Below are 12,441 nucleotides of genomic sequence, written 5' to 3'. Positions count from 1 at the left end.
TTCCCTGAGACAGATACCCTGCGCGGGCATCTTTGATCTCTCCTTGACAATTTCGTGTGCAGTGAAAATAGCTAGAGACCTGGAGCAGACACATCAGAATTCCGGTTCTGGCCTAACCGCGTTTGACTCTCACTATCAATTACTACTAACAAAATCAGTAACAGGTGGCACGTCCGTAAATAGAGCACGGTCCTTAGGAGACTGCCCTGCAGTCGACAGCAAGTTCGAGCTCGGAAACTTCCCCCATGTCCCTGGTTCCTAAAATCCAGGGTGATCCGATCTGATTTTCGTGGTTGATTACTGAAACAATGTCACCGTCTATGAATTTCGGACTCCTCCCCCCGTATAATATTTGAGCCAGTTTATTCGCTGCTTCTGCCGTTATCATTCGATTCCCAACCCTCCTCTGACGCCCCAAGAAAAGCCGAACCATTAAGCCCGGACCTGAGGAAAGGCGGACGGCCCTGTCTCCATCCTAGTACGTGAGTCGGCTGGGTTTGGAAGCCCTTGCACTGCCAAAGAACGCTCTCAGAAGACGCGAGCCTCTGGCGGGATGCTAACGCTAAGAACGATGATTTGGCAAGGTGAGGGAGACCGGAAGAATGGAGACCACATCCGGGGTCATTCGCAGGTCCCTAAATTCAAGGGGGGAGACAGAGGACCACTGTGTGGGCAGAAGGGAGACCTGACAGGTTGGTAGTCACAGAGGGAGGTACGAGTCTGCTGGCGAATGCCGGAACCCACGCATCTCGATCCTGGAAGCACTGATGGTGAAAATGCCACGCCTACTGCCCCTTACGGGTACCCGCCTTAGGAAATCGATGGTCTTGGCAGCAGGACAATGTCACGGCATACAACACCCTGTGGCATATGGCATTATCTCCTTCCAAGGATCTGAGAAAAAGAGTTCTTCCCATTGTCAATAGAAAAAAAATTGTGTCCCTCTGAGAAACTGGTTTATTTTTATCTGGTGGAAACCGAATAACTTAGACTATTTTCCCTTCCTCTGGTTCTAGGAAGCTCAGAGACAGCATGCAGCCCCTCACCTCCGTTCAGACTTTATAGGCCGAATGGTGTGTACCGATCTTCGCCCAGCTTTATTCTTATTTTCTACCCTTATTTTGCCTTCCTCGTGATTTTCTCCATTTTACACCTCGACCCTGTTCTGGGCATCTCAGAAGAAAGGAGAAAGAGAAAATCGACACGATGCTTAACAATTAAGAAATAATATGTATTTCATCTAGTGGAAAAGAACGCTTCCCTTTTGTTGAATAAAAAGTAAAATCTCAGGATAACCACGGAAAAGCCCTCAAGAAAGAACACGGTAATGGAGACAAAAACGACAGCATCGCTGAGTTGATGCTCAGATCGCAGCCAACCCAGAGTCAGAGGACTCACAGGAAAGGCCCGCCGGAAGAACGGCGCCAGTCCCAGCTGGGATCTGGTCCTGCCCTTTGGCAGAGCAGGTGTCATGTCTCTGGGGTCAAGTAGCTGACACTTCCCACACAGTCAGATTCTGCATGCGCCCACGGATAGTCCTCCGGAAATCTAAGCATCGATTAATAAATTTAGCAATGTATTTGACTCTCTCCTGCACTAGAGTCACTCTCTTTAAAGTGGGCACTGTGACCTAGCACAGGGCTCAAGGCCCAGCAGATGTCCCGTGGGAGGTCATTGGAAGGTCAGCCTAGGAGGATGTCTCCACTCAGTTACGTGCATATTCTGGTAATGATGCTCCTTCGCCACACACTAAGATCCACTAGATCCTTCTCACTGAATTATCTGGATGTCATGGGTTGCCCAGGCACTGCAGGAGAGACTGGTTGCTAAGGAAGTATGAGCGACCGTAGCCACTAAGGACAGGGCTGATGAAGAAACCCAGGAACTGAATGTCAACCCAGATCGCCAACATCAGCTCTTAACACCATCGCGTCCAGTCTGCTCGGCCGGAAGACGTTTCCCTAACTGGTATCTAGGCCAGAGCCCATGAATAACGGAGGAAGAGTCAGGAGGACTAGCAAAGCTTACTCCGCATCATGACACGGGTTTTTAAAAGTCATCCATCAAACAGGTGTAGTTAGCAGTGGCCTTCCTCCAGAGGCAAAGGGGCCTGCCTCAAGTGGCAAACCCTGTGGCCAAGTTCAAGTGCAAATCATCATCCAGCACATTAAGAACCCACAACAGGTTGGCAAACAGGCTCCCAGCCTCGCCGTAGGCGCTTGGAAGGAAGTCAACTGCCTGACACCACTTTTCCACTCGAATCTCCCTCCAAAATCCCCTCGGATTCAATATTTCAAAATCAGATTTGTGACTTTTCCTTCCCAGACTCATCCTCCACCATCCACCTAGAAACCAGACCTCGGAGATCCCTCGATTCTTCTTGCCCCCTGCCCCTCCGTACCTATTCCTTCAGCAAGTCTGTGGGCTTCACCTCGTAAATACTTCTCCAACCATCCTCACCCATCTCTCCATCTTCCTGTCCAATACCTCTCACCCAGACCAGTACAGTCACCTCCGAACTCATCGAGTCACCTCCCAGCACCCACTCAGCTTTTCTTCAATCTCGGCCCATTCTTTTCTAAATCCTAGTCCTCCTCCGATGGTCATTAAGATATACCCAACCCCTCCCACCCCACGACACAGCTTAAAAATCTTGGTGCAATATTAGGGAAATGCTCACACTAAAAAACTACTCCTTGCTTATCTGAATTCAAATATAACTGGCTATCCTGGTTTTTTGTTGTTGTTGTTGTTGTTGTTGTTGTTGTTTTTAATCTAGCAACCCTAGGTAGTTGTTGTTGTTGTTGTTGTTGTTGTTGCTGTTTTTAATCTAGCAACTCTAGGTGTTAAATCTAGGCTTTCCATCTTTATACAGCCTCCATGGCTGCTGCCACTGTGCCCAGCGGAGTCTCTGGGCCTGGCACCGCCCAGGTCTGCTAATCGGAAAATTCCCGAACATGGCTGAGCTTCCAGTAACCAACAACCTGACCCTTCCCATGACCCACCTAAATCAAAATCCGCTGAGACATGCTTGCTTACACAAAAGAAAAAGATCCCATTTCAAGAGTAAATTTTTTTGTCTGTCTTAAACAATGGAGGCTAAGTCCTGAACTTTTGCATTTAACTCGACTGCCCTCTGGTGGGAGGAGCTGTGAATTGTGCCTCAAGCGGGCACCCTTGGAGAAGTTCTTTGATGCATCAATTGTAAGTATTGATTGTAGGCCTACTGTGTGCCAGGCCCTGTGCTATGCACTGTAGGGGAAACCAATGAATTGAGGTTGCATGGGATAGTAAAAGGAGCCAGACAGCTCTAGCACCCATTAGTTATGCTTCTTAGGGTGAGTTCCTTAACCTCTGCTTCAGATTCCTCGTTCGTATGCTAGAGACCATAATTTTTCATTCAGTTATTTTTGTAAGTATTAAAGTGGGTAAAAGGATGTTAAACCCCCTGTATGCAGTAAGCACTTAGTTGAACTGAGTACACATTGGTTTGCATCAATGAACATCAGTAAATCAGACTGTTTTATGTAGTCATAGGCAGGCCATTCTCTGGGCCTGGGGACCAAACATCTAATCTACGTTTGCTGAAGCTGAGTTATACGTAAAGACTTCCTACAGATGCATAATAATTGACAAGTTTTATGCAGTGTTTTCATAGATGAGGTCTGTCGGCTCTTCACCATGACCTAATCTGTCCTATCTGTCTCCACAGATGGGGGCACTGAGATTCACAAAGAGTAAGTGGCCAGGTCGCTGTCCAAGCGGTGGCAGAGCCCTAATTAGAGTCACAATGGCAAATGCTAAGGGGCTAGGCAAGTAATGCAGATGGATGGAGCAGGGGGACATAGAGGGGCTTGGAGCGCCGGAGGGTGTACGCTCGGTCGAAAAAGAACAGTTTAAGGCTCGTTTCTCATTTCTCGGTGCTCTGGGAGAATGCGTACAGGCCCCACCCTTGACTGTGGAATCAGGAATTCAGAAAGAAAGTGGTCGTTTGGAAGTCAGCCACGTAAAGGCTCAGGTTCTCCAAGAGAATTCCTGGCAGTATTCTCAGCCTAAGCTTCCTATTTACTTTTCCAGTAGCCCCGCCCCCCGCCCCTTATCCATGGTGGTTACAGTCCAAGACCCCCCAGTGGATGCCTGAACTACAGCTAGTACTCTATTTATACTATGTTTTTCTCCTACACATATATATCTATGATAGTTTAATTTATCAACTAGGCACAATGAGATATTAACAATAACAACTAATAATAAAAACAGAACAACTGTAACGATGTACCGTAATAAAAATTATGTGAATGTGACATCTCTCGCACTCAAAACAACTGTCCTTCACTCACCTCTTCACTTAAAGGAAGCACTTTACGGCATCTCTCTGACATATCCGAATTGCCAGTATCACTATTCTTGCTCTGTGGGGTCGTTGTGAAGTAAAATCAGGGTGACTTGAACACAAGCTCTGTGGTGCCGTGACAGTGTGATGATCTGATCATCAAGACGGCTACTAAGGGACTCACAGGCAGGAGCGTCTGCTGCGGAAAGACGCAGGGCACAGGGACGGTCCACGTCCAGGCTGGACAGAGCGGACTCGTGAGATTTCATCACACTGCTCAGAAGAGCGCGCGGTTTAAAACTTGCGAATTGTTCATTTAGTATTCCTGGACCGCAGTGGACCTCGGGGAACTAAAACCAAGAGGTGGAAAACTGCGGACGAGGCGGGGCCCTATGTCCTCAGGACGTTCCTATTTTATCTGAAGTCCGTGCGGGGTCCTTTACAACAATAAAGCAGCTACCCGAATCACCGGGTTATCCGATTACTTGGGCTGAGCGCCATAATGCATCGCTCTTTTTATATTTGTTATTTAAATCTCTAAGTTTATCTATGAGAGCATACATACACGCCCCTCACAGAAACGCATAAATATGATCGCAGCCACGCTTTTCGTGGTGCTTTCCTTTCTCCTTTTCTGCCGATTCTCATCAACTTGCTGCCCCTTCCTTTCCCACGGTGGTCTGATCACCCAGTACGTGCATATTCATATTATTCTCCGTGCTGACCTAGGGCTCTACAGACCAAGTATAACCATACACTCACACACGCACATAACAGGATCAAGTATAACCATATACTCACATACGCACATAACAGGATGTGTATGTTTGTTTGTTTTCTAAAAATTAAACAATGTTATATTATCTGTACTTTGTATCATCTATCATATTATCGTAATAAGCTGCAGAACCTTCTCCCAGTCGACTGGTGTAGTTCTAATGCATTCTGTTTGATGGCTGCATAAATATTTATGGGGGATACACATTTATTCAGCCATCCACCTCAGGGTTGCTCAGACACTTTGTTCCCAGTTTTCGGCTACAATGAAAACAGATGCAGTAGACATCCTAGTACATATGTCTTCGCATTCTGGTGTTTTTATTTCCATGGGCTGGCTGGGCCAGAGGATTCATGTATTTTTAATTTGCGTAACTGTTGCCAGCTTTCTTTGGTAAAAACTCTGTCACCTTTTAAATGTACATCGGCAGCGTACGAAAGGCTGGCCCCTCACAATTCCCACCAAGCATGTATGATACTTCTTGGCACTTCTTGGCACCCAACACCAACGTGAGCGTGAGCTGTGGCAGGAGATAGGAGGGTACAGAGGCTGGCTCCCCTTACCTGTTGAAGCTATGGATCAGGTCGAAAACCATCATGTCCGTGGTGTTGACGAATTTGCACTGGACGGGCAGAAACCCACCATCTGGAGAACACTGCGGGGGTGACTTGTCGCCCACCCCGTGGAGAAGACGGCGGTTTCTGATCTCACAGCTCCTTGGACCTACACGTTTCCAAGGAAAAATTAATTTGTATGTATGAGTAGGTACCTATGCTTCTGCAGTCTACATTCACGTATGTATGCTATACATGCGACAGTTAGAGGCCCAAACAGGGACAAAGGTCTGCAACAGGAGACAGGCGAGCGCTCGCTGAAATCCAGCTTATGCTCCCTACCGTGGGCCGGAGAATCCTGATCATCCGCCACGTGGAAAATGACGTGGCAAAGCAGGTGCCCCGAAGACATGGGGCCGTCAGAAGTGCCAGGTTCCCTGCCTTTTGCAGGGACGCCCGACAGGGTTTGGTCACCGCGTGGAAGCCGCACACCCCACCCCGTGGGGTCCCGCTGCTCTGTGAGACTTACATCGCCTCGGCTTCCCCGGCTGGCGGGTCCCGTACACCTCCATCCCTTCTGCGTCCACACACCAGCACTGCTCCCGCCGCACGTCACACTGCACTGGCGAGTAATCCCCTGAGTCCTGACACTGAGGGAGGTAGGAGGTGGCCGTGCCGCTGGCATAGCCACTCAGCAAGATTTGCTGCTTCTGCAGCTGGCAGAAGGACAGGCCTAAGGACGCAAAGAGCAGCCTCAGAACAGTGCTGCAGGCACAGCTCGGCGGTCTCGGCTCAGGGCTCACCCCCCGCCCTAAGCGGGGAAAGTGGTCCTTCCCACAGCTGAGGGGGGCCCCAGGCCGCGGACGCTCGGCGAGTTGGGGACAGGCTCAGGACCATCCTTCCGACTGCCCATCTTTACCCTAGGATTCCTTCTAGTCAGAGAAGGGCAGTTTTCACTGTGTCCCACAGGTCACCGGACGCCCCACCACGCTGGTGCTGCAAATGGGGCTGTTCCCAGCGCTTGTCTGAACCCTATTTTCCCCTCGTGTCTGCTGCATAAGCCTGGGGACGTTGCTTCGCCACTCTGCGCCCCACTCTGCTTATCTACAGAACTGAAATGCACCTGCCTTTTTCAGTGCCTAAAGACCAGTTGCACTAATGATGATTGCCCCAGTTGCATACCTACTATGTGTCTGATGTTCTACGTGTGTTAGATTCTCATGGCCACCCTCTATTCCTGCTACATGCTCAGTGAGGGCGTGTGGCCTGGCCGGGGTCATTCAGTCAAAAAGCGTTGGGAGCCAGCCTGTCCCCTAAGCCAGCCCGAAACAGAGCTTTTCACTGTTAAAGGATACCTTGGTTCAAGTACACCATTTAAAGGTGACGGGCTTAAACTGGCCTTTGTTTTAGGCTTACACTGTGACATGCTTTAAAGTGGGGCTGTGTTTCTTTTGCTCATCATAATAATTATTTTAACAAGAAAGTTTTCGCCTAGGTCTCAAATTTCAGAACACGTCAGGTGAGAAAACATTTCATGTGCACGTGGCCACTTCTGGTTCAGGGGCCTCGGCTGTCTGCTCTCCGGGGTCTGCTCAGCACCAGGCCCGGTCCCCAGAACGCGGGGGACTCGGTCGCTATTTGCTGAAGGCGTGACTCGATCGTCCCATTTGTTTTTCACAGCAATCTTGTGGGAAATAGGACCCCAAGTGCACGACCGTGAGCTGAACTGAGAAGAGCCAGCAGCCCAGAGGGACACTCGCGTGGTCACACGCCTAACCCGGTGCTCCTTTCTGGATGTGCGTGGTCCTGGCAAAGTCCCCCTTCCCACGGGATGCTCCCTTCCCCTCCTCCCCCGCATCACACTTACAGGCCGCGGGCCGCCCAGGCTGCCGGCTGCCAGGCACTTCCCTGCCGTCCGCACCCACACACCAGCAGGAGCGACCATCCTGTTGGCACTGGACAGTCCTGAGGGCAGGAGACACAGCGCGAGGACGCCGTCAACGGCTCCCGAAGCCACAACCCAGGTCACCTTCACTCTGCCTCTCCACTGATCAAGTTTCCATGTAAATCAGGGAGAGACTGCGGGGAGGGGCCAGGTGACTTGAGAAAGGAGAAGCATTCCTGTCTCGCTGACCCCTGCAGCGCCCGGGTCCCTCACTCTCCAGCCACGCTCCGTCTCAAGTGCCCGCCCTGGTGTGTGACGCTTCGGCTACATGAGGCCGCAGAAGGTGAAGGCGGTGCCCCCTTTACGTGGACCAGGGGCAGAGACACCTCATCGTAGGGGAGGGGTGGGGGTTGGGGCTGGCAGGGACCAGGGCTTCGCTTATGAGAGGCACAGGGAAGCGCGTCTGGGGTTTGCCAGAGGAAATGACAGCTACACTGAGGTGAGCGGAACGATGAGCTGTTATTCTAGAGACAGAGAAGGTGACAGGCTCCCCGTAAAGAGGGCAGCGTAGGCAAAGCCTCCTGAGGAGGACCCAGCAGGCCTGAAACTGCAAGTGGCTGGAACAAGGGACATGAAAAGCCACATAAATAAGGCGGGTGGAGGTGGACCATCCTCACTCCTCTGCCAGCTCAGGATTCCCAAGGATCCAAGCAAGGAGCGTCACTGCGCTCTTGGGAGCATGTCAGAGCTTTGTCAGGCGCACTCGAGAGCATGAGGGATGTCTCACAAGGCTCCAGACCCGAGTCCTGTAGAGCAGCGGTCCCCAACCTTTGTGGCACCAGGGGCCGGTGCTCCTATGAGAATCTGATGCCTGGTGACCTGAGGCGGAGCTGAGGCGGTGATGCTACTGCTGGGAGCGGCTGCAAACACAGACAAAGCTTCGCTCACTGGCCCACGCTCACCTCCTGCTGTGCGGCCCGGTTCCTAACAGGCCACAGTCCAGTACTGGTCTGCGGCCCAGGGGCTGGGGACCCCTGCTACAGAGCGGGTGGCCCTCGTTCAACCTGACGGGAAGAGCCTGGGAAGTTAAACTACATCACATACGAAGGATTCCTGTGTTTTCTGTGCGGGGAGTTGTTTAGATTCTCACTCCACCCTACACGGGGAGTGTCCCGGTCCTTAGCTCATGATGAGGCAGCTGAAACACCCCTTCGAGAGAGGAGCCCACCGGGGGGACGGGAGGACACAGGCCACAGCTGGACCCGGCAGCCACTGACCTGAAAGCCCAGCCAGTTTCTGCTCCCTCCACCTCTGATTTCGAGAAGATGGGGGTGGGGGGGGGCAAAGCACAAATTATCCGATCCCCCGCACCCTTTGATTAAAGCAGTTATAGTAAAAGCTTTGGCAGGAAGAGAAGGGACGTCCTTGGTCCGAGCTGGGCAGAAGCAGGGATTGGGCGCTCCGGGTCAGATCCCCCAGCGTGGCTCAGCCTGGAGAACCGCGAGGCGGGCGGGCGCCCTCCACATGACAGCGGCCACATCTCGGTGCATGGAGGACAGCACTGGAGGACAGGGCAGGGCGGGGGTGGGCAGGGCACAGGGCGCGAATGAGCCGGGCTGGCGTGAGCCTTACTGGAAGCTGCCATCTTCTGCACACTGGGGGACGTAGTCTGCCTGCTTCAGAAAGGCCTTTTCCCTCTGCAGCTCGCAGGGCCGAAGAGGTTGGGCATCCACCTGGTATTCTACAGAAAGGGAAGCAGCTCGTCAGACAGGGGCGTGGACTGGGTTCCAGGGACAAAGACGGGCACAGATGCTCTTCTGGGTTGTATTTCTATCATCGTCACCAACCGTCAAGCTCCAGCTTGCAATTCTGTGGCTACTCACACTTTCCCAAGAATGACATTAGCTCATTTAACCCTCAATGCTCCCGTGGGGCGGGGGCCATGTCTCCGTTTTGCCCATGTGGCATGAAGACCGGGACAAGCGAAAGTAACTCGCTCAAGGTCACACAGCTGGCAAAAGGATTCACAGTAAAGCTGCGGCTGCTCGTTCCCCCAGGCCCTGGCTGGGTGAGAACCCCACTGAGGAGGTGTTCGGAATTCCCCCGGCCACCCCTGCAGACGGAGCAGCTTCCTGGCACAGAGCCGGGGACGAACGAACGAGTAAATCCCGCTTGTCTTATTTTCCATTGAGAACGCGTGTAACATGCAGTTTACTCAGAAACCACAACCACATCGGAAGGTAAGTGTCTCTGCTTCCTTTTCCAACAAGGAAGCTGAAGCTCAGACTGATCAGGGTCCCACAGGAAAGTGGCTGAGCCGCGGCCAGAACCGAGGTCTATGTCCCTGCACAGGTAGATCTGTTTAATGACTAGCTGCTGACCACACGAACACGGCACGTGGGTACCTAGGCCTCGAAATAGCTAAGAGAATAAAGAATGTCGGTGTCGAAAATTTGCTAACGGGGCGGGATGAGGGGAATTAGAATTAAATTAGGAAGATCTGTTTCCCTATCTTCTCTCCACCAACCACTGGCTCTGGGACCTCAGACAATTCCGTCCACCTCTCAGAACCTCTGTGTCTTCGCCTGTAAAGGAAAGAGCAAATAACCGACCTGGGGACGTCGCAGGGATTAAACGAGGTCACAGATGTTGGAAGACCCAGGGGCAGAGCCTGGCTGCCTAGAGCTGGCCTGGCCGCTCCCTCTCCACCCCATGCTCCTTGGCCTCGTGCTGGGAACTCACCGAAGATGTTGGCGGCCACCAAGCTGGCGGAGCCCAGCAGGCTGAGTGCCCACAGGGCCAGGGCCATTGTTCCGGGCTCCTCCAGGGGTACAGGGGGAGAAGCCACTGCCTGCCCCAGGCTCTGGCTGGGGAGCCTTTATAGGGCCGCTGGGCCCACTCCCCCACCTGCAGGCACTCAGTGAAGCGGCACCTGCCCTGTTTGCTCTGCTGGTCACAAAGGGTCCTCACCTGTGCCTGCTCCCTCTGAGAACACTCATGTTTCCAGCAGGGGATGAAAGTCTTGCTGAGGATACGCGGGGGCAGGCGTGGGTGGGGTGGCTTCAAACTTCATCTTCACACGGGAAAGCCAAAGCCACAGTGGCTGCGGGCACCGGGATCAGGGCCCTGGGAGAACAGCAAGCCCTCTCTCCCTCCCTCCCTTCTTCCCTCCCTCCCTTCCCTCCTTCCTTCTACCCATACTCATCTTAGAGCCCAAAGGTAGCAGACAGCACGCTAGGCAACGAGGGTATGGCGGAGCGAAAACAGAAGTCGTTAATGCAGAATGTAAGTATTTCAGCGAGGGAGCCAAATACACACGCACGTTCGTGTCCATATTTATCCTCCCCTTTCCCTCTGTGCAGGACGTCAGACATCGCCGACCTACAGGGAGCAGGAACTGTGTCTCCCACACAAAGCCTGAACACCGGTGTGTTTTCTCGAGCAAAGCCCATTTCCTTCGGCCACTCTTGTCTCTGGAAGGCATGGCAAAGTGACCTCGTGCCCCTGAGCCCCGGCCTCTTCCTCTAGAAAACAGAAATAACAGGAGAAAAAGAACGTGTACCTCCTTGATAGGGTGGCCATAAGGGAATAAACGAGATATGGATGAGTATGTGCCCAAGAAATGCTAGCAGCTGTTACTCTTGATTTTCCCATGTTCGAATGGCATCGTGCCAGGGAATGACAGGTACACAGAAGAACTGCCCAGCAGGGCGATGGGCTAGTGACAGATTGGGAAGGGTGGTAGGTGAGCAGGGAGGACCTCGCTGAGGTCCTAGAAAGGAAGGGCGAGCGAGGATCTGGAGGGACATCGTCCGAGGGAGAGGGGAGGGCAGGAGGACAGGCTGGGAGCTGCAGCACCTCTTCTCCGGGGAGGAAGGAGGAGACATAACCGTGGCACAGTGGACTGTACTACGCAGCAGGGTCATTATGGATATTGCACGAGTTAACATCAGTAAAGCGCTTAAAACAGCGTTTGCGTGTGAGTACCCAGCGTCGGCTACGATCGCTCTTTATTGTGTTTGTGATACAAACTATAGAAAGTAAAACTCAATCGTTATTTTAACTGACAGGATGTGGGATTAAAAATGGGTGAGAAATCCTGCTCTGTACACCCTTCCTGGAGACTCACACCCCCCTGTGGCTCCAACGTCGCCAGCGCCCCTGCTCTGTACACCCTTCCTGGAGACTCACACCCGCCTGTGGCTCCAACGTCGCCAGCGCCAGCACCAGCCTCAGCCTCAGCCTCAGCCTCAGCCTCAGCCTCAGCTCTAGCTGCAGCTAGACTTCTCTGTCTAGTTTCAGGCCCACCCTGCCCAGGTGCTCCACAGACACCTCAAATTCAGCACGTCCCAGAACAAACTCCCTAACGCTGCACCTTAACACGCTACTGCTGTCTCTCTGACAGCAAACCCGAGTGCCATCCTCAACCTCTGCCCTCAGCTCTCATCAGCTTCCAAATCCTACCAGCGAGCCCTGGCCCCACCCGCCCCCATCCCTGGGGACCGGCCCTCCTCTACCTCCTCACCTCCCCTGCCTCCTTCAGGCCCCAGCTCCAGACTAGCCGACCAGCACAGCCTGCCACCCGGCCTCCAGCCTCCAACCCTGGCCCTCGCCAGGCTGCTTCTCCAGCTGCAGGGGCAGGGGGTGCAGACCGAATCCTCAGATGTTCAGGAGGAGACACGGGCAGGTCTTGGAGACCACTCAGCGGTGGGGAGTAAGGGGCGCAACTAAATGAGACTTAGATTTCAGGCCAAGATGATTTGAGATGTATTGGCATTTACTGGACTAGGAGACACAGAAGAACTCTCCACACCTGCTCCCTGTCGCCCCCATGACACGGGCCGAGTTACACCCCATGCTATGGAGATGCCAGTGGCATCGCTTCACTATA

The 12,441-nt window shown here is 52.8% G+C and overlaps 1 protein-coding gene across 1 annotated transcript in view; it reads right to left on the bottom strand.

Moving 5' to 3' along the window:
* Positions 1 to 10,359, bottom strand: part of TG (thyroglobulin) — a 216,739-nt gene extending 206,380 nt beyond the window's left edge. Inside the window, exons 1-5 of the mRNA XM_006912929.2 lie at positions 10,293 to 10,359; positions 9,183 to 9,291; positions 7,533 to 7,630; positions 6,195 to 6,398; positions 5,675 to 5,834 (exon numbers count right to left, since the gene is read on the bottom strand). Coding sequence (XP_006912991.1) covers positions 5,675 to 5,834; positions 6,195 to 6,398; positions 7,533 to 7,630; positions 9,183 to 9,291; positions 10,293 to 10,359 — 638 coding nt within the window. The remainder of the gene's footprint in view (positions 1 to 5,674; positions 5,835 to 6,194; positions 6,399 to 7,532; positions 7,631 to 9,182; positions 9,292 to 10,292) is intronic.
* Positions 10,360 to 12,441: the final 2,082 nt, after the last annotated feature.

This window comes from Pteropus alecto, unplaced genomic scaffold (genome assembly GCF_000325575.1).
Source record: "Pteropus alecto unplaced genomic scaffold, ASM32557v1 scaffold105, whole genome shotgun sequence".
In the NCBI taxonomy this organism is placed as follows: domain Eukaryota; kingdom Metazoa; phylum Chordata; class Mammalia; order Chiroptera; family Pteropodidae; genus Pteropus; species Pteropus alecto.
The sequence above is the reverse complement of the archived record's forward strand: the minus strand, read 5'-3'. Positions and strand labels throughout refer to the sequence as shown.